Source organism: Mastigoproctus giganteus, chromosome 6, assembly GCF_048544385.1.
Source record: "Mastigoproctus giganteus isolate SK-2022 chromosome 6, ASM4854438v1, whole genome shotgun sequence".
NCBI classification, from domain to species: Eukaryota; Metazoa; Arthropoda; class Arachnida; order Uropygi; family Thelyphonidae; genus Mastigoproctus; species Mastigoproctus giganteus.
The window spans coordinates 155,962,656-155,990,555 of NC_143580.1; the positions used below are offsets into that span (position 1 = coordinate 155,962,656).

Genomic DNA, 27,900 nt, shown 5'->3' on the forward strand with positions numbered 1-27,900 from the left:
TTTTTTCTATCTTCCAGTATGGTTTTGAGAGTGAGGGAGTGATGTTTGTTTAGCTCTTTGAAGGAGTTTCGGCGCTCATCTGCAAAAGCTGGACAAGTAATCAGTACATGTTCTACTGTTTGTTGTGTGTGACAGATAGGGCATAGGGGGGGGATCCTCTCCTCGCAAAAGATAAGAGTGACTGAAATACGTGTGTCCTATCCTTAACCTAGCAAGTATCACTTCTTCGCGTCTATTTTTCTGAATGCTGGATTTCCATGGTTGGAGTAATCTTTTAATCTGATGCAATTTGTTAGTGGTAAGTACTTGCCATTGCTGCTGCCAGTGATGTATCCCACTCTGATCAATAACCTGTTTATAGTCTGAGAAAGGGATATATTCTGATGCAGAAATATTGTTGTTAGCTTCTTTGGCAGCTCTGTCTGCTTGCTCGTTACCGTGTATTCTGACATGGCTTGGGATCCAGCAAAATCTAATGTTACGTCGTTGTTCAAGGAGTTTTGATATTTTGTATTGAATTTGCTGTTGTAGTGGATGTTTGTTAGAACTGATATTTTGTATTGCCATCATGGAACTACGGGAGTCAGTAAAAATTATGCTGTTTTGAAAACTTGAATGGTCGATTTCGTCTAGTGCTAAAATAATGGCTTGCAGTTCTGCGGTATAAATGCTACAGTCTTTTGGGAGTTTTTGGGCCAATGTGATGTCAGAAAAGTAAACTGCCGCTCCCACATGAGAATCAGTTTTGGATCCATCTGTGTATAGAAACCAATGATCTGAAAATTGTGCCTTATAAGCAGCATGCAGCTGTTGATGGTTTATATGAGAAAGGATTTGTTTGCTCGAAATGTGGAAGGAGGAGTCACATAAAGGTTGTCTGATTATCCATGGTGGAGTAGACTGCTTCGTCAGCGGATTTATGTTATCTAGGTTAAGTTCTCTACTGAGAAGAAGGTTTTTTAATCTCACATTCGCAGGTTTATTGATTCTTTGTTGTTGCCGATAATGTTGTTCCCATTCAGAAGCAAAAAGAGTTTTCTGTAGAGGGTGGTCTGGTAAGGATTTTATTTTAGCTGCATAAGAGAGTAATTGATTTTGTCTTCTGGTTTGCAGAGGAGGTTCTTGAGCTTCGGCATAGAGGCTCTGCACAGGTGAGGTGCGGAAAGCTCCGAGGGCTAAACGTAGTGCGCAGTGATGTACCGGGTCGAGCCATCTCAGGGCACTAGGTCTTGCCGAGTCATAGACTGGGGCACCATAGTCTAGCTTAGATCGAATGAGAAGGCGATATAAACGTAGTAGGATTGTCCTGTCTGCTCCCCAGGATATAGCTGATAGGACCTTCAAGATGTTCATTTTCTTCAAACAGTGGACTCTTATGTGACTGATATGCTCTAGGAAGGTCAGTTTTTTGTCAAAAACTAATCCTAAGAAACGGACACTATTGTTAACTGGGATGATCTGTTCTTTCAGCCTGAGTTCTGGGTCAGGATGTAGATTCCTTTTTCTGCAGAAATGTATACATGCAGTCTTTTGTACCGATATTCTATATCCGTTTCTTTCTGTCCATTTTATGACTCTGTTAATGGCTACTTGCAATTGCCGTTCTATTGTCCTCATATGCTGCGCTTGATAAGAAATGCTGAAATCATCAGCATAAACTGTTGTAAAGATATTGTTTGGGATTTCTTCTATTATTGAGCTGAAGTGGACTGCAAAAAGTGTGGCACTAAGTACAGATCCTTGAGGGGCCCCTTCTTCTTGATAAAATACATTGGAAAGTGTATTGTTCATTCGAACTTGGAAGGTCCGATTCTTAAGGAAATTGTATATGTAGAGGGGTAGATGTCCTCTAAGGCCAAGTTGATGTAACCTTTTAAGTATACCATATCGCCACGTGGTATCATATGCCTTTTGGATATCAAAATTAACCATGACTTGGTGTTGTTTCCTGAGAAAAGCATTTCTTACTTGATTTTCCAGTTGTATAAGTACATCCAAGGTACAGCGATTTTTTCTAAAGCCAAATTGTTCTGGGTTGAGAAGATCATTATTTTCTAGATACCATGTTAGTCTATTGTTGACCATTTTCTCTAAGATCTTGCCTAAGCAGCTAGTCAAAGCTATGGGACGGTAGTTTTGTGGGTCTGAGAGATCTTTTCCCGGTTTTGGGAAAGCTAGTATTATTGCATGGTGCCATTTGTTTGGGAAAGAATTTTCAAGGTATATTTTGTTGTATAGATCTAACAGGGCTAATTGGGACTGTTCATCTAATTGTTCTATCATTGCATAATGGATTTCATCAGGACCGACTGCACTGTGTTTCACCTGTAGCAGAGTTTGTTTTAGTTCTGCTGCCGTGAGTGGCAAGTTGTATTGTTCACACTGATTGGTAGAAAAGTTTAATTTTATTTTTTCGGCCTCTTTCTTGTACGTTTTGAAAGCTGTGGGGTATGCACAATTAGCAGATGTATTCGAGAAATTTTCAGCAAGCACGTTGACTATATCTAAGGTGTTTGTAACCAACTGTCCCTTCCAATTTAGCAATGGAGAGTGGTTTAATTGAGAATTGTTGGTCATCCTTCTGATCTTTTTCCAGATAAGTGTAGCTGGTGTGGAAATAGTTATAGTAGATGCAAATTTCATCCAAGCAGCTTTTTTGCTTATTTTTTGTACTTTCCTGACCTTGGCTCTGGCTCTCTTGAATTGTATCAGATTGTCTGTTGTTGGATTTTTGCGAAAAAGGTTCCAGGCTCTATTTCTCTCTTTTTTAGCTTCCTGGCACTCTTTGTTCCACCATGGTTTTGGATATATTCTGATGTTAGAAGATGTTTTAGGTATTGTCTTTTCAGCAGCTTGAAGCATACTATCAGTAACATAGGCTACTGATGTTTGTACTGATTCTCTTTTAATAATGTTGCAGTCTAGCTTGGCTAGTATCCTGAAAGTTTCCCAATCTGCATCATATATTTTCCATCTGGGGTGCCTATTGGCTTGGCATGGCGTTTTTTCCATGATTTTCAGAATAATGGGGTAGTGGTCACTGCTCAATGGAGTCTCGTGCACGCTCCATTTAGTCATAGGGAACAGTGTTGGGGAACAGATTGATAAGTCTATTGCAGAACTGCTTTTTGATGGAAGGTGGAAATATGTGTGTGTGCCGTCATTTAAAATCATTAGGTTGTTCTCGACAATTAATTTTTCTATTTGCTTACCCTTCTGGTCTATTTTGTGGTCGCCCCATAGCGGGTGATGTCCATTTAGGTCACCTAAGATGCAGAATGGAGGTGGTAGTTGAGTGATCAGCTCTTCGAAATCCTTAAATCGGAATTCTTGACTAGGGGGTAGATATATTGAGGCTATGGTAATATTGAAGCCTATTGCTAGACAGGCTGCAACTGCTTCTAATGGTGTGTTCAATGGTATTGTTTGGGAAGGGACATGTCTGTTAACTAGTATTGCAACTCCTCCTCTCGCTATTCCATTTGTTATGCGATCCTTTCTATATGTGATATAATTTTTGATTATACTATTGTCCTGTGGTTTTAAATAGGTTTCTTGTAGGCAGATACTTAGTGGGTGGTACTGGGTGATGAGATCTATAACATCATTAGTGTTTGAGCGAAAACCTCGACAGTTCCATTGGATAATCGTATCTGTCATTTGGGGTTAGATGTTCCCTCGGATTGCTTCCTTGGGGCTGATTTATTTTTGTCTACCTTGGTTTTGTCTTTTTTGGAAAAATAGGGTCTACCCGTATCCATTTCTTCTTCAGTAAAGATTTCGAGAACTGGTTCCTCTCCTTGGTTTCTTGCATCCGTGTCCATTTGTTCTGCAATCTTTTTTCCTGTACTACCTATCTTTTCTTTGTTTGCTTTTCTTCTTACATTTTCTGAATTATCTGGTGGGAAAGATAAAGGAGTATTGATAATCTTTTCTTGTTTTTGTGATGGAGATGGTTTGTAAAACTCACGAACCCATTCTGAGATGGATTCTCCTGGGGGGATTGTAACATCCGTTTGGGTGTCACAACATTTTGAATTGGGTAGTTTAATTTCCGGAGCCTTTTTGGTTGTGGTAATCTGCGCATAAGAAGGTTTGTTTGCTATATTTATTGTAATTACCTTTTTAGCTTCCTGATATGAAACTCCATTTTCTGCTTTGTATTTTTGTATCATTTTTTCCTTCTTCCAAATTTCACACTCCCTTGAATATGCAGTATGATCTCCTTTACAATTTACACATTTATGGTTTCCAGCTGTGCAAGTAGAAGTGGCATGTTCTTGCGAACCACAGTTTCCACATGTTAATTTTCCTCTACATACTGTCTGTGAGTGACCAAACTTCTGACAGTTGAAACAACGGAGAGGATTCAGGATGTACGGTCTTATATTGCAGTGTAGATATCCAGCTTTTACTGATCTGGGTGATTTAGGCGTGTTGAAAGTGAGTATCAGATTCCTGGTGGGGGTGATTATCCCTTCTTTTTTAATTGTAATTCTTTTAACACTGATGACTCCTTGTTCCTGAAGTTCCATTTGAATTTCCTCTTCGGGCACATTTAGAAGGTCCCATTCCGTAATGACACCTTTTGAAGTATTTAATGTATTGTGCGGGGATACCATTACTGGTATTCCTGCAAAGGTTGTCATTTGTAATAATTTTTCTGAGTGTTTAGCATTGGCCGTTTCTACCAAAATGTCGCCTGATTTTAGTCTTTTAACTTGTTTTGGTGGGCCGACATAACTCTCAAGAGTTTTTTGTATGAGAAAGGGTGACAATTGTCCTACCGCTTTCTCAGTATTTGAGTGTACAATAATATATGTTGGAGAAATTAAAACTTGAGAGTCAGTTTTTAATCTCTTTGTGGAGACAGAGTCATTTCTGTCGCCTTTTCTGATTGCCTTAGAGGTGTCTCCGAAAGAACTAGATTTCTCATATCTTAGATCAATTCTATTCGGGTCCGTTGACCCAGTGGATTCCTGGGTATTGGAGTCAGTTCGCTCCATTTCGCCCTGAAAGGGAGAGCTTTTCCCTTCCAGGTTACCGGCCCCGCCACGTGGAGGCAGGAGCAGTGCCGCCCTGTGACCAAGCACTAGGAGGTTAGTAATTAAGATATAACAAGAAAATAAAAGGGAAAGAGAAGGTTGCTTTCCTTCTTATTCTAGTAAAGTTGCTTTCTTTTCTATGGATTATTTAATTGTGTGTTAATAAATGCTTTAAATAAGGAAACGATTTCTACTTCAAGAAAGAGCGCTAATTCAGAGCAAAAAGTCACTTGATCACAGAATCGCTTTGCACTTGGGGCCTGTAAATAGAGATATGAAAAATTTACAGAAACATTTATGGAAAAAACACGGTTCTGCAAAACAACAGTTGATTATTTGTAAAGAAAACCACTCTCTCCTAATTCCCAAAGAGGGTGCTTACAGTAGAAGGTTGACCAGAGCCCACTGTTCGAATCGGGAATACCCCTTGACCAGCGAAAGTTCTCGGTATGTGGGACAGGTAGTCGGATAGGATTTACGAGTGTCACTAAGTGAAATAATCCCTTTAGCTCTCTTAATTTGTGCAGCAGCACTAATTGCCTGAAGGCCAGAAGTGTGAACAGTGCATACCGAGTCTCCCTAATCTGTTCGTTATATGAAATTTTTTTTCGCTCAACCAAAACTATTTTAAGTTCATTAAACAGAGGTCCGACTGAGTAATTTAAAATTCCAAAAATGGTTATAAAGTTTTATATAGAAAATATCTTAACAATAGACAGTGAAAAATGCAAATTTAGTTAAATAACTTTAAGCGTATGTATTTGAATAATGGTTAAATATGTGAAAAAAAAAAAAAATTACTGAATATTTCAAATTTCGAAATTTACTGCATGCAAATGTCACACACTGTTAATAAAGGTGCCGGTACACCGCACCGTTGTGTCCATCACAAAAAAAGCATTGCTGGCATGTGACAAACAGTCACAGTATTGTAACCTTATAAATATGGTTATTATTGTACTAGATAATGTAAACTGAATTTCACCTTTTCCAACATTTTATGTAAATACAGTGGAACATTACTTTCCATGTTATAATGAGCATAGGTGTAATGAGATCAAAGCTGCTGTGAGAAAATAAAAATCAAACAGTTAGATCTCTGTATTTTAAGAGAAAGAGTCCCTGCTTATGAGTGCAGTAATTGTGAGTTTTGCAGGTATAACAAGAAAATTTCATAATCAGGAGTCATTATGTCACCCACTCAGTTCAAGAGCACATCAAATACACATCAAAAACAAAAAATTCAAATACACATCAAAAACAGATTCTGTAACAATGCCATTTTCGAAAATGTTTAGGTAGCAATAAACAGCAATAGAAGTTACCATTTATGCCTATAGTGTTTTGTGCCATATGAATGCAGCAAGAAGTCATCATTCAATGTGGAGTGACTGTAAGAAAGAGTACAGTACTAAATGGCAGCTGCAATTGAAGCCTTGCATTTTACAGCGTGAAAATTAAGGTGAGACTTTCCTGCAAGGTTATGAAGCATACAACTTTCAAAGTTGCTCCTAGTGAAAATTCAGTTCATCTTAAACTCTGAATGTGAAAGGGCCTTGAATTTTTCTTGATTTACCCTTTTGTGATCTGTAAACTTCAGTTTCAATTTGATAAAATTTGAAATGGCAAGTGTGAAAAGAAAAAAATCTCAAATCAGAGAGAAAGGGGATGTTTTTTGTGAGTTAGTGGGTGGAGTAAGTAATGTGGGTATTTGAAAATGCCTACACTAATTACCTTAAACCTTAACCTCATACATAAACATTAGCTCACCTGCTGGAAAAAAATTACTGAGCCTTTGAAAAAGAAATAAGTGGGTAGTGTAAAAACTATAGCTATAATGAAAATTATGTAGGGGATGCTATTCTTAGTTGATTTAAAGTGAAAGAAAATTTTAATATTCCAATTAGTGACACTGTTCTAAAACTTCAAGCTGAAAAATTGCTCATCCAGTGTGATAGATTATAAGATGAGTGGTGTAAACAAAGTAGTGACTTATGACTGTACTGAAAATGTGTAATTCAAATTAAGAAAGGATTGGGGCAAAAGTGGAATTTTAATGATAAAGAAGCCAGTGTGCTTTACAAACTGTTTACATGCTCAATCTACAGCTTAAAGGTGTAAATTGCACAGGCAGAAACTATCCAAAGCGTGACTGATTGTCCTGCTTTAATAAAATGTGTGAAACTGAGAGAAAAAAAAAAAAGCTTGATAATATCTCTAAATTTTGAAGAAGGGATGCATAAATGGGACATTGAACTTAGGGAAAAAAAATAGGAAAATTTTGCTCATTTTAGAAAATTGTTCATCACATTTTAATCTTTGCAACTTCAAATCAAATCTGTATTTTTTTTTATCACTGAACTCAATTTCTGTTTTCCAACCCACGGATCAAGGTTATAAGAAGCTTTAAATGTCATTTTAAAAGATGTTACTCCTGGAATTCATAAATAATTAAAAAGAAAGACACAATAAATATCCATTTTTGATGCCATCCACTATATGTACAGGCAGTTCCAGCTTTACGAGTTCCTGGGTTTGCAAGTTCTTTTTTTCAAGTATCAAGTAACAACAAAATCAAAAATATGAACATTAATTGTAATAAATAAATGCTAAACATTCATAAATACAGCATTTCAAGCTATGCATACTACTGTGCGTGCATTTGTTAATACTGTACAGTATGCCAAAATGAAGTAATACTATGGAGAGTGATATTAATAATAAGAAACAGCAAAGAGGAATAAAACTGGAAACAAAATATGAGATCATAAGCAAACAAGATCTCAATATTCTTCATCATAATCAGTCAATGATGATGAAGAATAAACATTCTTTAACATTTGTATGACAATTTCTTTGTTATTATAATTTGCTTGATTTTAAAGGCTATGTTTTCATTTCTTTGGATAAACAAATCATTGTTTAAGCATAAAATATTGTTTTGTTGATCTTTATTTAACATTACTGTGGTCTTCATTGTTGAGAACATAACCCCTGTTTTTAACATTACATCTATGGGAAATAAAGCTTATGAAGAAGACATTTAAGAAAATATTGGTGGCATTCAAATGCTATTGTGGATAAAAAGTAATGACGTAGTTATCAGAATTCCAAAAATTTACAACTATGTAAATGTGGATGACAAAGTCACGAAAACAGAATCTCAACAGATAAGGACATTAGTGAAGATGAGGATAAAGAATATTTAATCAACATGATATCCTGTACAGAGGCACAATCTGCTTTAAAAACCTTTCTTTTGCAAAACCAATAACATTGATACAGATTTTCAGCTTCACCTTAATAAAGTAAAAGAACATTTTTTTATGTAATATGGAATACTGTTTATAAATTTCACCTGAAAAGAGATTTGAAACAAAGTGACAAAAGACATCTTTAAGTAACGAAAATACAGATATGGCATATATTAAAATCATTTTACAATCTGGAAATATTAAGAAAACAATTTAGCACTCATATCAACAAATGATCGCATTTGCTGTTGTTAAGAATCCATGCAAAAATAGCAAATTTTTTTCTTTATAAGATGCTATCAGGACTATCTGTTTTTGCAACAGATTAAAGGACAAGATACAAGGTCACATTATCTATGTGGTTTAAATCCAGCAGGATTTAAACCACATAGATAATGCAATGGTCTTAATTCTTGCAAAAAAACAAACCTGATATTGCGCTACTTTCAAAGAGATGACCTCTCCAAAATGTTGACCATTTATTTAAAAGAAGAAACTGCTTTGACAGCCTGTTTCAAGACTAACTCTAGGCCTCTAGTGACAACATAGACAAAAAAGTTGTTCAATGTGAGCTGCCATGCAGTATACAAAATCAGTTTTCGAAGTGGTAATATAACTAAAACTATCTCTTGAAAGTAGTGCAATACTAGGGCAAGGCAAAGGGCTTAATTCTCATAGCAGCATAAACTTGCCATAAAGTTTATGCTGCTGTGAGAATTAAGCCCATTGAATTATCTGTGCAGTTTAAAGTCTGCTGTCCACAAACAGATGAAAGGCAAGGTAGCCATTATAAATATTTACATGTGTAAGTAAATAAGTTCAGTTATTTGTGATTAATATTTATTGAGATGTGTTCCTCTAAAACTGCTTGAGTACTAGAATATACCTCTTTAAAATATGGAAAATTTTGAAAGCTAGCTGTCAAATCTCCAAAAGTGAGGCTTTTAAAGAGTTACTATATAAAGCATTATGAATTAAACAAAAAAGAGCAAATTTCATCCATGACACATTTGTATAAAACCAGTCACACTGATATGATGCATAAATCTTCACAGTACATATATATATATGTACTTAATTTTTTTATACATTATTACTTTTTAAAATTATGGTACTACTTGGGAGCATCAGGTTTGTAGCATTAACGTAGGAGCTAATACCCTCATTTACGCAATTTAAAAATTTAATATTTAAATCTAATTGTCATTAGACATAATTCCAATATATATATATGAAACCCAAAAGACAAATGTATTGAAGCCCGTAGTACTTAGTGCCATGTATAAGTTGAATGACAATGAGAAGACAGAAGATAATTGTTGACATTAGACTTCAATTTCTAACTAAAATATTTGGGAAATACATGTGAAGGAGGGTTGTTCCAAAGAACAGAAATAGAAGGGATACACGAGGAAGAGAAAAAGTTAGTTCTACAACTTTGCAGTTAGAAAATAAAGGGATGTTAACTGGTTGAGGAATGTTTGGACTGTTTTGGTAGAGAGCAGTGGAATTAATGATGCCAATTCAGAACAGTGCTAATGTAAGTATCTACAAAAAAGGAAAGCAGCAGAAACTGAATGCCTATGACAGAGCAGAGAGAGTTCATAACAGACAGGTCATTAATTGACTGGCTGCTCTCTTATGATTAGAGTCTAGGGCAGGGATTCTCAATGGGAGCAAAAATTGGTTTTTGGAGGTGAAAAAAAAAAAAAAAAAAACCCACGGATATTACAATGGTTTGTGGCCCTCCAAAGTTCAACCCTACCCGACATCTTATTCCTTAATATTTAATTTCTCTCATCGGGTTTTCTTTTTCCCTGAGACAACTGATTTTTAACATATAGGTATATTATATTAGGAGTGAATGAGAAATTTGGTAAAAGGAAGATAGTGGGCGTGATTTAATTCAATCACCTTTGCTTTTCATAGGCATTAAATGCATAAGCTTTCAGAGGTAATGTCTTTGCAATCCTTGGCATTTGCACCTTTCTGACAGCTACGATTTTGGTGGCGGCGTGGCGTAGTTTATTTATTCTTTTGTTTCATTGGTCAATATATATGAGACATGGATAGGATGAGGAAATATTTCAGTCTATTGTTTCTACTTTCTATGCGACAATTAGTACTGATTTATTTTTTTCCTTGTGGGGTTGTTTTTTTTTTTTTTTTGATCCAGTGCTTTTGTGAGTGACATGGGCTATGAGAGTTAAATGAAAATAGTTTATATTTATATTTGTAATTATTCAACCCATCATCAATCATGGCACGTTCCGAAAAGAAAAAGTGTCGACAGTATCTGGATGAATATCTAGCTTATGGTTTTATTGAAAGCCCATTTGACTGAAGATAGCCTATGTGTCTTATGTGTAATAGTTCTTTTTCAAATGAAGTTATGAAACCATCAAGACTTTTAGATCACCTAAAAAGAAACATCCTGATAAAGTTGGTAAACGTGTCGAATATTTTAAAAAACATTAAAACAGAATTTTGAGCAATATAACACTGATACTTCCTTAGTTACGAAGAATACACAAACAAATGATGATGAAATGATTGCTCCTTATAAAATTGCGGAAATCATTGAAAAACTGGTAGTGCTCATACAGTTGCTGAGACTGTTATATGACCCGCATTAGAGACTGTAATTTCAACAGTGATGCATCAACCTTCCGGTATTTTAATAGTACTGCCATTGAGCAACAATTCAATTTGAAGATGAATTGATGAGATGTCAGTTAACATTGCAGAGCAGCTAATTGACAAACTAAAAATGAGAAAATTTTCTATTCAGATTGATGAATCCACAGTTACTGATAATAAGGCCTTTCTATTGGCATATGTTCATTATTTCAATGATGTTTGTAAAATATATAGAAATGTACTGGAGCATCCATTTTTGCTGCTGTAAAAACATGGTTTTATGAAAAACAAGTGCTACCATTGGAAAATTTGGTATCCTGTATCATTGGTGATGCTACCTCCATGGTTGGAAGACAAAGATTTTATAGCTCACCTAAATGAATTATGTCTCGAAGTTCTTGCAATAAATATTAGTCCAGTTCTTTATCAATTTCTCAGTATAGTTATTAAAACCATCAATAAAATAAAGTCATATAGCAAATATGATCGCCTTTTCAGAAAATGTGTTGATAATGAAGAACAGTATGTGAGGCTTCTTTTACATAGAAGTCAGATGGCTTTCTAAAGGAAACTGTAACAAGATTTATAAATCTTTTTAATACAATAATTAGTTTTTTTAGAAAGCAAAGGAGACACAGATTTAGCAAAGGAGATCAGCAAACACAAAAACAACCATACACTATATGACTTGGATTTTTTGAAAACTTAATGAAGTATAACTTCAAGGGAAATTATTTGCAGTGATAGACTGCAAACACACACTAAAAGCATTCATTAAAAAACTGGAAATATTTGAAAGCAATTTAAAGAGAAAACAATTTCATGGTATGGTTAGCTTAAATCAATGAATCTCTCACTGAGAATGATCTTAAGAAAAATTCAGATCATTTGTGTTCTTTAAAAGGTGAAATGAAAAATAGATTTTCAGATTTATTTTCTTTTGAAGTGAAGCCATGGATGTTAGATCCAATTGGATGCAATGCCAGGTCTGCTAGTGAAGAAATTCAAGAACTCGTTGAATTAAAATGTAATGAAGAATGCAAATATAAATTCGAAATATGTCGAATGGCTGAATTGTGGGGATCAAAAAACAACTAAACTTCTTTATCCAATTTTTTTTGGATTTTTTTTTGGTGATTTCAGACCAACATGTGGTCTGAAATTGCCAAAGTACTTTGTTTTCCTACGTCTTATATGGTTGAAAGTGGTTTTAGTTCAGTACATTAAATATTAACAAAAGAAAGAAACGGAACTGATATATGTTCGAGAGGACTAGAATTAAACTTAATAACATCATACCGAAAATTGAATTTTTAGCTAAGAAGCATCAGGATCAAGGATCCCATTGAATAAAAAAAGTATAAAGTATTTTTTTTTTTAAATTTCATGGGGGGGGATGATTAGGGGAAAAAAGTGTCTAAAAAAGCCCTTTAGGAGGCAATAATTAAAAAAAAAGTTTGAGAAACACTGGTCTAGGGGCTTGAGAAGTTTTGGAGGTACCATTCCAGATATGGGAACAATATTTGAATACTTTCTTTTGTGAAGTTTTGTGGGCACATATAAGTAACATTGTAGCTTTTTATAAATTTTGCATAATACATATATTGCTATACTAGCTGTTAATAGGCTAGTGCTATACTGTAGTATTAACAACACTGAAAATTTGCCACTATTCCCGCAACACTGAAATTATACTTAGGACTAGAGTGGCAAAGCATATGACTCAGATCAGTGGTGTTGATTTGGCTTGGTGGATTGGGGGGTATTGTCAAAGGTGGTTCTCCTGTGAATCAAGGCCTGCGTGCAATACGTGTGTGGTACACATACCTGCCTGTAGATGATAATGTCAAGGATGTATGCCTTTGTATGTTATACATGTCTTTCCTCAAAAAAGTCAATTAAAATAAATAAATATAAAGATACCTAATTTCTTTATCTGAAGATAAATCCATAGGTAATTCTGAAATTAGGGAAACAGGTGAAGGAGATGGTGTTGGTAGAGGTTTAAAAACAGGTGACTGTGGTGGCGTTTCCTTTGGAGTGGGTACCAATGAGATTTCCTTACCTGCAAGTAAATGATTAACAGATATTAAATAACATAAATATAAGACAACTCAAAATGATCTTCCCAATTCCAAAAATTTATTGTGATTAAACCAATAAAATTACATTTAAAGGCAAGTTACACTTAAGTTTTCTACACCTAATAAAAATTAAAATGTATTCCATTTTGGCTTTACAGTCCATCAAGGTGGAAATAAATTTCTTACCACATTTTGTAACATATTGTCAAAGGTTTCAGACTTAATAATACAACAGAACTGCCTAGATTGCTAGTTCTCAACCCAAAATGGTTTCAGGATCAATGGATACCAACAGCGCATTTGAGATTATACAGGTTGGTAGGCAGAGCAATGACAAAATGTCGTGGTCTTGAAAAACTTTTCCAGAGCCTGGTGAATGTGAGGGTGTACTTTCCGGTTTCACCTATCCACTTGCTCCAAAGGTTTGTCCAGTTCTTCCTTGAATTTATTTAAGTTATCAACTTCCACAACAACAGATGGAAGTATGTTCCAGCAATCAACCACTCGCTGCTATAGGCAAACTTATGCATGTATATTCTGTAACTGTCTTTCCTGAATTTGAATTTATGTCCCCTGAAGTACATAATCTGAGCAAGAGGAGTCAAAGCCTTATACACTTCAATCAGATCACTTTGCAGGTGCCTAGTCTCCACATGCTGCAATTTGCAGAAATGAAGCCTTTCTTGGTAAATGCACCGCTTTGTTCTGCTCACCAACCTCGTTGCCCTTCTCTGTACATGTTTCAGCAGCTCCACATCCTTCACAAAATGAGGCCACCAGAACTGTATGCAGTACTCAAGGTGTGGCCTGACCATTGCCTTCAAGTGGATAATCACCTTTTTATCCCGGCTAGCAAAATTCCTGTATATCATTGACAAGATCCCATGAGTTATAGTGCAGACAGGCTGCACTGCTCAGAAAACTACATATCTGACTGCACAATTACCCCAAGGTCTTTTTCATTCTCCACTACCCTGAGTGTAGTACCGCACAGTTAAAAATAGGTGAAGGGTTACTGCTACCCATTTACAGTATTTTGCATTTGTCAATGTTAAACTTCAGTTGCCACCTCTCAGTCCATCTACTCAACTTTTCTAGATCCTTTTGCAGTAGCGTACCTTCCTTACTGTCATTACCAACCTTCATATTGTCTGCAAAATCTGATATACCTTCGTCGATGTCATTGAAAAATACACAAAACAACAATGGGCCCAGCACCGAACCTGGGGGGGGGGAGACTCCACTAATAACATTATTCCACTTTGAGTGTCCATTAGCATTAGTAGAGGCATACAATGCAAGAAAGCAAGCTTATGCACCATCAGCCAAAAAAAAAAAAAAAAACCACACTCCCATTTCACCCCTCCATTCGTTCCAAATGGCTGTCCAGCTCAGCCTTAAATTTATTTAGGCTATTAGTTTCCACAACAAAAGATGGAAGGCTGTTCCACCAATCAGCTACCTGCTGGCTAAAGGCAAATTTCTGCACATCTATTCTACAACTATCTTTCCTCAGTTTGAAACTGTGCCCCCTCAGGTTCTTAGTCTGAGCAAGAAGAAGAATCCCATCAGCATTCAGCTTGCTCAACCCATTCAAGGCCTTATACACCTCAATCAGATCACCTCGCAGGTGCCTACTCTCCAGGCACTGCAATTTGCAGAATGTTGAATTACCACTCTCTCTCGTCTCTCACTCAACCATCACTTTATCCATTGCAGCAACTTGTCCTCAATGTCATACCGCTCCATTTTGTAAAGCAGTATCAAAAGCTTTCCTGAAATCCAAGTACAGTAATATCCTGACTTACGCAAACTTGGAGTTACACAGTTCTTGATTTTTTCGTTTGGCAACACTGCCGCCCACTATCTTCAAGGTCGTTTTTCATATGTTATCGATATACGGTGCGACGGCGGAGAGTGAGAGCGAAAGATGAACAAAATTCAACTTTGCTGCGCATGAGCTGCACATGCGCAGACAAGTATGCTTCCTGCGCAGACATGCGCAGGAAGCATACAAGAATTTGTATTCCAACTGTCATATTTATATGTGTGCATTCGAATTCGTGCTCAACGTTTGTCGGAAATTACATCGTTTTCATGAGAGAAATGGATCGCGTCAGTCGAGCCGTATACAGTCAGTCCTCGTATAACACGTGTTTACATTACACAAATTCGATCATACACTATTTATAAATACGGTAACGATATCTTATAATATAACACAAAAAAAATTTAAAAAAAGACACTGGGATGGATGGGATCTATCTAATTATATTAAGAGAGAAAGCAAACCAATAGCCATAATTATGAGAGCATCCTGGATTCAGGGTGGTTTTTGACAGTAATCAGGTGAGCTATAAGAGATAGAAAAAATTAGACAGATGGGATGAGAAATGGCAGTTGAAATCAAGGCAGGTAAACACTGACAAATGCTGCATATGGGTGGCAGTAATCCCAGATACAAACGTGTGGTACCATGTTAAAGACAATGGAGAATGAAAAAGACCCGGGGGAAATTGTGCAGTTGGATATGAAGTTCTCTGAGTTTTTTTTTATGAAAACCCCAAACATGAAAGGTATCAGAACCTTTAGTACCGTAGGCGCCTCCGTAGCCAGGTGGGAAGAAGGAGCAGTGCGTAGCACATGCTTCTTGATTAGACCAGGGTTCGAGCCTGTCATCACCAAATACGGAGGATGCGGAAAGGTCAGGGAATGACCACTGCATATCCCGGAGCAATATGGCCTTAGTTGCTAATGCTACTAAAAACCAAACCAAACAAACTTAGTACCGTAAATGGGTTGAAGAAGAAGTATGAGGGGGGAGGATGGAAACTTTGCTCTAGAGACTAAACATGGGTTTCACCACTTCAAGCCTCCAATAAGCAAAGTGGTGGTATTGCACTGGTTGATGAGAGTCATCTACCACGTAGCATAGCGTACACAGGCTACAACAGTTCATAGGATTTTGTCAAGGATATACAGGAATTTTGCCAGCAGCAATAAGAAGGTGATTATCCTGTTGTATAATAAGCCAATGGTTAGCCCACATCTTGAATATTGCATATAGTCTAGAAGCTCATTTTAGGAAAGATGTGGATCTGTTCAAAACTGTACAGTGAAGTGCAACGCGATTAGTGCTACCTGGAGACTAGGCACCTGTAAGGAGATGTGACTGAGGTGATCTCAATGCTGATTAGCCTTAGTTGAGGCATTTGATGCAAGAAAGCAAGCTTATACAGCATCAGCCAAAAAAAAAAAACCTTCCCATTTCATCCATCCGGTCACTCAAAGTTTGTCTAGTTCACCTTAAATTTATTTAAGCTATCAAATTCCACAACAACAGATGGAAGTCTGTTCCAGTAATCAGCTACCCGCTGGCTAAAGGCAAACTTCTGCACATGTATTCTACAACTGTCTTTCCTCAATTTGAATCTATGCCCCCTCAGGTTCTTAATCTGAGCAAACGGAAATATCCTGTAAGCATTGAGCCTTCTCAAACCATTCAAGGTCTTATACACCTCAATCAGATCACCTCATAGGTGCCTAATCACCAAATGGTCTTTGAGGTTGTCACAGTCACTCTCAGATATGCCAGACAAGCTGTACTTGCTACCTGGGAGTCTAAAACGCTGATGAAACTGATATTTGGGTGATATTCAAATCAAGTGGACCCAATATCGGCAAAGTCCACAAGGTCTGTGACAGCCAAATCCTCTGCTTACACCTTCACGATGGTGGGACAGTTAGTAACCCTGGATATAACCTCCATGCACATGCACATTGTGGATGACCACCCAGGTGTGAACCAACGTAAGCAGGGATTGAGGTGTGGCACCCACACCACATGGAGGAATGCCACCCCTCTGTGTTACCAGGCAATACTAGGTGGTAGATGACTCTCATCAACCGGTGTAATACCATGACTTTGCTTATTGGAGGCTTGAAGTGGTGGAACCCGTTTATTCTCCAGAGCTAAGTTCCGGTCAACCCATCCCCATCTCTTCCATCATGCAGTATGACTGATTACTTTTGGGTTTATGATGAACATCAGGGTGGGATCCAATCTTCCTTACATTTCGAGGGTACAGCTCTAAAACGGTATCCGCAGGCCGACCACTAATTAGTACACTGGACCAAACATATTGGTAACTCTTTAGGAGGCTTCCGGATCAGGTAGTGTATAATCTTGCTACCTCTACTCTGCCAGATAGTGACTGGAGGGAGTCTGAGTAGTTGTATGCGGGGAGCATTGTCGAGGCCATGTTATATCAAGGATATTCTTACAATGCATATACCATATCCAAAAATTCATTACTTCATACAGCATGTCTCCCCCACTTTTTCTTACTGTTGAATACACCATGAATTCTTAAATTAATAGAGTAAGCTTATCTGCGAAAAGATCTAAACCTCCCAAACACTTCCTAGTTAATTTCACAAATATAAGTGGTCTCAATTCTAATCTCAATGATGTCCATTTCCACTTGCAGTCTGCCAAACCCCATGTACTTTTTCTGACAGAATCTCAGTTATTGGTTGATTCAACCACTGCTCATCTCAGTTGCCAAAATTATTCACTGTATGATTCCTTTCGACTCAAAGGTGGTACTTTGAGTTGAATATGTGCATATGTCCATTCTGATATTCCCTGTCAGAGACTTGGTAATTAGGAATCTCCTCTTTTCAATCTTCTCTGGCTTAAAATTTCTCTACCTCGTTGTGTCCAATTCATCTATTGTCTCTACCGTTCTCCCAACTCAACTAATCACTTGGAGCTCTTTGACGTCCTCTCTTTGCAACTTGACTTTCTTCAGTCCAACTTTTCTAACAGTGAGGTAATTTTCCTTGGTGATTTTAATGTTCACAACTCCAGCTGGCTTCCATTTTCTAGTCACATCAACACAGCTGGTTGAGATGCTGAATCTTTTGCAATTACTAATGACCTTGCACAGATTGTTCATTTACCTAGAATAATACTTTACAATCCTAACCATACAGCCTACATGCTTGATCTTTTTCTCACAAACAACATTTCTAAGTACACAGTCAAAGTGAGTGGTCCTTTAGGCACATCAAATCACAACTTTGTGATTGTCTCTCCTCCAATGGAGCCTTTATCTCATGCCTATTCCCACATACTGTTTGGCATTACAAGAATACAAAACGGGATTACCTGCGAGATTTTTTTTTCTTTTCCTTGGTCAGATTACTGTTTCAAAACTTCTGATGTCAACGTTTACTCAGATCATGTCAGTAACTGTAAAATTTCGTCCTTTATCTAAACCTTCGTTTTCCAATAAATGTGCTAAGGCTGTTCAAGAGAAGAACGTTACATATCGTAATTGGCTTGTTTCCAAATCTTCAGTTTCATTTTCTTCCTACACCAAAGCCCCCAACAATTGTAAAGCAGTTATTAATCAGTCCAAACTAGATTTTGAACAGGCTAAGAGTAGAAGTAGCTTCTTGCCCTAATGGTAGCCGAGCATTCTGGTCTCTTGCCAAAGCTATTGGCCACAACTTTTTGCCCATCTCTGCTCCCACCTCTGTCAAAACTAGTTGGTTCCATTGTCACTTCAGCCTGCTAGCATCCCATTTTTCTTCCAACTCCTGTATTAATGATCTTGGAAAAACAACCCCCCCCCCACCATTCCCAACACACTCTATTTAATGCCTCCTGTAGTCTTCTGTCAAAAGGATGTCAGAAGGATTTTGATGAATTTGATGCTAAGAAATCTCCAGGTCCTGGTGGTATTTCTACACTTGTTCTCAAAACCTGTGCTCCTGAACTTACTCCAGTTATTTGCTGCCTTTTTTCCCTATCTTATTCCAAAGGTGTTTTTCCTTCTGCTTGGAAATTTGCTCATATCCAGCCAGTTCCTAAAAAAGGGTGACAAATCCCTCCCATCCAATTATCGTCCCATTGCAATTACTTCTACTCTTTCTAAAGTGATGGAGAAATCAATTAACTGCCAACTCTTAAACTACCTAGAAACCTTCTGTCTGATCAACGATCGCCAGTATGGATTCCATCAGTGTCGATCCACTGGTGATATTCTGGCTTATGTTACCCATTTATGGACAAATCCAATGGAAAAGTTTGGTGAAACACAAGTGGTTGCTCTTGACATCTCAAATGCTTTCGATCGTGTTTGACATAAAGGTCTCCTAAACAAGCTTTCATCTTATGGTTTGCCAACTGTTTTTTGTAATTGGTTATCCAGTTTTCTCTCTGATCGCTCACTCAGGGTGATGGTAGATGGCTCTCTGTCTTCTAAGTTCTCTACTAATGCTGGTGTCCCCAAGGTTCAGTTCTTTCCGCCACTATTTTCCTCTTGTATATTGATGACCTTCCATTGACTGGAAATCCTATCCATAGTTTTGCCAATGATAGTACATTGCATTCCACTTTCCATTTTGAGAAACCTTGCCCTGCTAAATCAGCTTCAACTTCTCGAATATCTGCTACCAATTCCTTAAATGCCAATCTCCAGGTAATTCTCCAGTGGGGCAAAGACAACTTAGTTGATTTCAACCCTTCTAAAACTCAGTCCTGTCTTATATCTCGCAAAAAGGATTCTTCTGCTCCTATGCTTATCTTTGGTGACACTCCGATTTCTAGGCAAAATGATATATCTCTTTTGGGGATTACCCTGACTTCTAATCTCTCTTGGCACAAGCACATTACAAATATTGCTTCCTCTGCATCTAAAAAACTTGGTTTTCTCTTTCACTCTCGGCATTACTTTTCTTCTAAACAGCTGTTCATTCCGTACAAATCGCAAATCCACCCTACCATGGAATATTGTTCCCACATCTGGGACAGTGTCCCCAAAATCTCTCTCAGGCTTCTAGATTCCATTCAGAAGAGTACAATTAGGTTAATTTATGATTCATCTCTAACAGAGTCTCTCCACTCGCTGTCTCATAGACCTACTGTTTCTGCTGCATGCCTCTTCTACAGATATTTCCATTGGCACTGTTCTTCTGAATTTGCTTCTATAATTCCCACTATCTCTTTCAAAACAGTTCGAACACATGCTGCCACCAGCCAACATCTATTTACGGTCCAACTTCAAACTTACAGAACCAACTTTTCATTTTCCTCGTCTATTCATTCAACTGCCATTTTCTGGAACAACCTTCCTTCATACGTATTTCCTGAAATTACACAATCTACAGAAATTCAAGTCTAATGCCAACAAATATCTTCTTTCATCTTCTCAACCTCCAACCCAAACACAGTACTAAATACTATAGGTTGTAACACCTCTAGTGTTTGGGGTTTTCATAAAAAAAAAAAAAAAAAAAAAAAAAAAAAAAAGATGCTGCAACTTGCAGAACTTTGCAGCCTTTCTTCGTAAGCACACACCTTTGTTCCTCTCAATCTTGTTTCCCTTCTCTGTAATCATTCTAGCAACTCTACATCCTTCCTAAAATGAGGCCTCCAGACCTGTATGCAGTACTCAAGGTTTGGCTTGATAGCTGCCTTATACAAAGGGATAATCACCTCCTTGTCTCTGCTAGCAAAATTCCTATATATCATTGACAAAATTCCTATCTGCACTTCTCAGAGAACTTCATATTTCAATGCACAATTAACCCCCAGGTCTTTTTTGTTCTCCACTTACCTGAGTGTAGTACCATATATTTGTCTATTTGTATATTTTCTCTTGGGTTACTGCTACCCATATGCAGTACTTTGCATTTGTCAATGTTAAACATCAGTTAATACTTATTAGCCCATCTGTCTAACATTTTTAGATCCTGTTGCAGTAGCATACTGTCTTTACAGTCATTAACAACCTGCCAACCTTTGTATCATCTGCAAACTTTGACATTAAGCCTGATATACCTTCATCGATATCATTGATAAATACACAAAACAACAACGGGCCCAGCTCCGAACCTATGTGGGGGGGGGACTCCACTCATAACATTATTCCACTTAGAGCAGTGTCCATTTATTACCATTCTCCGCCATCTCCCACTCAACCATCCCTTTATCTATTACAGCAACTTGCCCTCAATGTCATAACACTCCAATTTTTGGAGCAGTGTTCCATGTGCAACAGCATCAAAAGCTTTCCTGAAATCCAAGTATATGATATCAAAATTATTTTTTGCACCCAGTTCGTTTGTGACCACATCGTAGTATCCAATCGAATTGGTCAGACAAGACCTCCCCTTAACAAACCCATGCTGCAGTCTTGTCTAGGTGATCCTGTATCACCTCTTTAACCAGTGACTCCATTATTTTCCCTGCAACAGAAGTTAAACTAAAATGTCTATAATAATTTGTGTCACCCTCTGTACACCCTTTATGAATTGGGGATCCATTTGCACATCTCCAGGCCATGAGGACCTCCTCTGACTCTAAGGATGCTCCCATAACTTTGGCTAAGGGTTTGCTTTACTTCCCTTGCTACCTCCTTCAATATAACTGGATAGATTCCATCTGCCCCAGGTTATTTTTTTATGTTTAACTTCAACTATTTCTCCTCCGCTTTGCTCTCAGTTATTACAAAATCACTTAGATTCTTGTTAGAGTTTGATAAACTTCTGGAATTCCCCTCCTTGAATAACTCCTCATGTGTGAATATAGATGCAAAATACTCATTCAGTTTATCGGCTACTTGAGCAGAATCATCAATAATCGAACATCACTATCAAGTGGAGCAATCATGATTCATCCTCTTCTTTCTAAAGTTTACTCGAGTAAAGAAGTTGTCGTTTTTCTTTGCATCCTTTGCTAAGGATGTCTCGTAATCAGCCTTCACCTGCCTAACCTCTTTTGTGAATATGATTACAGACTAGCTTATACCCATCATAGGCTTCTGTGTTGCCTGATAATTTATATGCATGAGCCTTGTTAGTTCATTTGACATCCATTTAGGCCTGAACCTTGAACAGTATTTTTTAGTTGGTATGAAAATCCTGGTAGCTTCCAAGATTAATTCCTTGAAGGCTTCCCATTTAGAATTTGCTGTTTTTAACATCAGTTGATCCCACTGTAGAGACTTTAAAAACTGTCTGAGACCATTGTAGTCACCTTTACGAAGGCAAAAACACTTCCCTTTACCCTTGATGGTAGTTACATCTTTAAGTAAATCCCACATAAGTACATTGTGAACACTGTAACCTAGTGGTTCCTTTACTGCAAATTCTTAATGCATGAATAATCACTGCTGATAATCAGATCAAGAGTATTACTCCGTCTGGTAGCCCCTCAAACATGTTGCTGTAGAAAACAGGCCTCCAATAAATCAACAAAAGTCTTGCTAGTGTGCAAGTGACCAACCCACAAGTTCCAGTCATATCTGGAAAGTTAAAATCCCCCATTACAAGACATTCTGATTTACTGGCCCACTCTATTTCTCTGCACACCTCTTTGTTGTAGTCACCAGAGTCATTAGGCCTATAACACACTCCTACTCTCATTTTCCCTTTCCCAGTGTTTATTTCACACCAAACAGACTCAACATTGCACTGTCCACCCATGTCAACTGGATGCACTTCCTTAGATTTTATGTGTTTCTTAACTAACAGCATAACCCCTCCTCCCTTCCTACCCTGTCTATCCTTCCTGTACACATTGTATTCCCCAAATTTTAATTCTGCACTGTTTATGTCTCTGTGACACCATGTTTCTAATATCCCAACAACATCTGCCTTTGATGCCTTGATCAGCACTTCAAATTCATCAAATTTCTTTATTATACTTCTAGTATTGGCATACATGCAAGTATCCATGCTTAGAGTAAGCATCTGTGCTTACTCTTAGTTACCCTAACACAGCCCATATATTTACTTGTTCCATGATGACTCCCAGCAGCTCTTGAAATCCCCAGAATCTTGCTCTCTGGGTTGCTGCTCATTACAATAGAAGCAGTGGAAGTATCGCTTTCACCTCTGCCTGCAGCTACTGTTAATCTTTTAGTCTATGATTGCCCCAAAGCTTGCAGTTTTCCTAACCCACCTAACACTGCCTTGATAGCATCAGTAAATATTATCTTTTAAGGGTGCAAATATCATCTCGCATCCTTTCTATTTAAGTGTATTCCATCCCTGTAGAAGCAATCTCCTGTTAGCAAACATAGACCACGCTGAAAAAAAATTCTACCCCATGAGCCTTGCACAATCTCTCCACGCCCGAATTGATTGACAAGGCTCTCATCATATACTCTTTCTTATTGTGTCTGGGCAATATTGCAGACACTTTCAAATTTAACCATAACTTGCGACTTTTTTTCAACATTGACCTGTACTTGTTAAATAAATCTGCAGATCTCTTATTCTTAAGGTCATTAGTGCTAACGTGTGCAACAATATCACCTTTTGTGCCCTTAAAAGATGATATCTGCCCCACAACATAGTAATAGTAGTAGTGGCATGTGATGCAAGAAAGCAAGTGTATGAGCTTATGCAGCATCAGCCAAAAAAAAAAAAAAAAAAAAAAAAAAAATCACACCATTCCCTCCAAATGCCTATCCAGTTCCTTCTTAAATTTATTTAACCTATCAACTTCCAAAACGACAGGTGGAAGTGTGTTCCAGCAATTAACCACCCGCTGGCTAAAGGCAAATTTCCGCACATCTATTCTACATCTGTCTTTTCTTAATTTGAAATCCCCAGAATCCCTCTTAAGTTCATAATCTGAACAAGTGGAAGGATCCCATCAGAATTCAGCGTGCTCAACCCATTCAAGGCCTTATACAACTCGATCAGATCACCGTGCAGGTGCCTAGTCTCCAGACACTGCAATTTGCAGAACTTACCATATTTCCCCATGTATAAGACCCACCCTTTTTTGAAAAATTTAGGGTCTAAAAACTGTGTGTTGCTTATACAGTGTTTGTAGATTTTTTTACTTGCATTTCCCGCTTGTTGTCTTTGCATTCATTGTTTCTCACTTCTTACCGGTATATTAGGTTATGTTTTGCCACGTTCAGAAATGGCTCAGAAAAGATTTTCATACAATGCTGAATTCAAGTTAAAAGTGATCCAGTTTGCAAAAGTGAATGGAAATCGTGCTGCTGAACGTAAGTTTGATCCTCCTCCAACTGAGAAAACAATCCGAGACTGGCTACGGGAAGAAGAAACCCTACTGAAAATGCCATGGCAGAAGAAGGCCATGAGAGGCAAGTCAGCCTGATTTAGAGAGGGAATTGAAGAGCAAAAGGCAATTCGAATTCCTGTGTTCACAAAGATGGTTCAGCATGAGCAAGAAGAAGAATTCCTGATGAAAATGAAGTTACTGATTTCAAAGGAGGACACAATTGGTGCTTCAGGTTCATGAAACGGAATGGACTAAGCATGTGTACACGCACCAGACTTGCCGAAAAGATGCCTGAAAGCTATGAGCAGAAGGTCCTTGAATTTCATTGTTTTGTCATTCAATGTCGGAAAACACATCAGTTTGAATTGGGACAGATTGCAAATATGGACAAAGTCCCCCTTCAATTTGATGTCATAAGTAACAGAACTGTTGACAAAAAGGGGGTGAAAACTGTAACTGTGAAGACAAGTGGATATGAAAAGAGCCATTATACAGTTGTTCTAGTTTGTTGTGCAACGGAACCAAGCTGCCTCCTATGCTGATTTTAAAACGCAAAACAATGCCAAAAGAAAACATTCCTTGAGGAGTGATTGTCTGCGTTCATGACGAGGGTTGGATGGATCAGGATGGGATGAAGATCTGGTTCGAGAAAGTTTGGAGCAGGAGACCAGGTGGGCTCTTAAGCAAACCTGCCCTATTGGTGCTTGATCAGTTCAGGGCACACATAACAAAAAACACAAAAAAAGATTGCTGCAGAGCAAAAAACAAAACTTGCTGTCATACCTGGAGGCTTGACATCTGAGCTCCAACCACTTGATGTCAGCATTAACAAACCCTTCAAAGCTGCCATGAGAGACGAATGTAACCAATGGATGAAGTTTTCTGGGGACAATTTGACACCAGCAGGAAGAGTGAAGAAACCAACTACAGGAGAAGTTTGTACCTGGGTGAAAAGATCCTGGGATAATATCAAGATTGAGATAGTTGTCAAGTCATTTAAGAAGTGTGGCATTTCAAATGCCATAGATGGAACTGAGGACGAGGTAATATATGAAGACAGTGATTCGTAATCAGACACAGATGAGGACAAGCTAATGGATAGGAGTTTTGACAGTGATGAGGAGTTGTATGAATTTTATGATGAATAAAAGTTGAGTTCAATAACTTTATGTAATACATTTTTTTTTCAAATTTCTGGCCCCAAAGTTAATGTGCGTCTTATACATGGGGAAATACAGTTAAGTCTCTCTTGGTAAGAGGATCCCTTCATTCCCCTCATCAATCTTACCCTTCTCTGTAAACGCTCAAGCAAATCTACATCCTTCCTAAAATGAGGCCTCCAGACCTGTATGCAGTACTCAAGGTGTGGCCTGACCATTGCCTTATACAGAGGGACAAACAGCTCCTTTTCCCTGCTAGCAAAATTCCTATATATCATTGACAAAACCCCATGACCTGCCCTGGCAGGCTGTCTGCATTGCTCAGAAAACTTCATATCTGACTGCACAATTACTCCAAGGTCTTTTTCATTTTCTACCACCTTAAGTGTAGTACCACACAGTTGGCGTTTCTCTGGGGTTACTTCTACCCATATGTACAAATGCAGTACTTTGCATTTGTCAAGGTTAAACTTCAGTTGTCACTTCTTAGCCCATCTGCCTGCCAAATTTTCTGGATCCTGTTGCAGTAGCACATTACCATTACTTTCATTAACAACCCTGCCAACCTTTGTATCACCTGCAAACTTCGACACTAAGCCTGATATACCTTCATCAATATCATTGATAAATATACAAAACAACAGTGGACCCAACACTGAACCCTGTGGGATTCCACTAATAACATTAGTCCAAGAAGAGCAACACCCATCGATTACCACCCTCTGTCTTATCCCACTCAACCATCCTTTTATCTAGTGCAGCAACTTACCCTTAATACCATTCTGCTCAATTTGTACAATAGTCTTCCATGCGCAACAGTGTCAAAAGCTTTCCTAAAATCCAAATATATGATATCAAAATTATTTTTTGCATCCAGTTCCTTTGTAACCACATCATAATATCCTATCAAATTTGTCAGACAAGACTTTCCCTTAACAAACCCATGCTGTCTGAATTATTGCTGCAGTCTTGTCTAGATGATCCTGCAATGCATCTTTAACCAGTGACTCCATTATTTTATCTGGAACAGAAGTTAAACTAACTGGTCTGTAATTACTCGTGTCACCCTTCGATCCCCCCTTTGTGAATTGGGGATACATTTGCACATCTCTAGTCCGTGGGGACCTCCCCTGAGTCCAAGGATGCTCTCATAATTATGGCTAAGGGTTTGCTTATTTCCTTTCCCACCTCCTTTAATATAACTGGATAGATCCCATCAACCCCAGGTGCCTTTCTTATGTTTAACTTCAACAATTTCTCCTCCACTTTGCTCTCAGTTATTACAAAATCATTAAGCACCCTGCTACAATTTGATAACCTTCTGCCATTTTCAAACCTTAATAACTCCTCATGTGTGAATGTAGATGCAAAATAGTCATTGAGTTTGCTATCTGAGCAGGATCATCAACAGGCGAACCATTGACATCAAGTTGACCAATCAGATTCATACCCTTCCTTTTAGAGTTTATATATGTAAATTCTTGCTGTTTTTCTTAGCATCCTTTGCCAAAGATTTTTCATAATCTGCGATCGCCTGCCTAACCTCCTTTGTGACCTTATTACAGACTAGCTTATATCTGCCATAGGCTTCTGAGTTGCTTGATAATTTATATGCATCCCATGCATCCCACGAATCTCATTAGTTCATTTGATAACCATTTAGGCCTAAATCTTGAACAATATTTCTTAATAGGTATGAAACTTTTAGTAACTTCCACGATTAATTCCTTGAATGCTTCCCACTTAGAATTTATTGTTGGTAACATCGTCAGTTGATCCCACTGTACAGAATTTAAAAACTGTCTTAGACAACTTTACTCACCTTTACGGAAGCAAAAACCGTTTCCTTCACCCCTGATGGTAATTATATCTTTAAGTAAATCCCACATCAGTACACTGTGATCACTGCCACCAAGTGGTTCCTTTATCTGCAAATTCTTAATACACGAATGATCACTGCTGATAACCAGATCAAGAGTATTCCCCTCTCTGGTTGCCTCTCGAATATGCTGCTGCAGAAAACAATCATCCAATAAATCCACAAAAGTCTTACTAGTGGGTGAATGACAAACCCACAAGTTCCAGTCAATATCTGGAAAATTAAATTCCCCCATTATAAGACATTCTGATTTACTAGCCCCACTATTTCTCTGTACAATTGTTCATTGTACTCATTCGAGTCATTAGGCCTATAACACACTCCTCCTCCTCTTATTTTTGCTTTCGCAGTGCTCACCAAACTGACTCAACAGTGCACTGTTCATCTATATCAACTGGATGCACTTCTTTTGATTTTATGTTTTTCTTAATTAACAGCATAACACCTCCTCCCTTCCTATCCTGTCTATCCTTTCTGTACACATTGTACTCCCCAAATTCCAGTTCTGCATTCCTTTTATCTGTGTGACACCACATCTCTGATATCCCAACAATATCTGCCTTTGATGTCTTGACCAACACTTCAATTCATCATATTTATTTACTATACTTCTAGCATTGGTAGAAGTATATAGTTATCAACTTTTCTCCCCTGGCAGATATACCCTGGTATTGTTCCACCTAATCCTAGCAGCCTGCCACTTGCTCACACTTCACGCGAAGTGGCATAAATTTAAATTGAGGAAAGATGGTTGCGGTATAGAATTCTGAACAAATTCAAGG

General features: G+C 37.8%; 1 protein-coding gene across 1 annotated transcript in view; it reads right to left on the bottom strand.

The window, feature by feature from the left end:
- Window positions 1-27,900, bottom strand: part of LOC150084675 (uncharacterized) — a 284,941-nt gene that overhangs the window by 59,413 nt on the left and 197,628 nt on the right. The window contains exon 14 of the mRNA XM_090376319.1: window positions 12,863-13,004. Within this exon, the coding sequence (XP_090232445.1) occupies window positions 12,863-13,004 (142 nt within the window). The remainder of the gene's footprint in view (window positions 1-12,862; window positions 13,005-27,900) is intronic.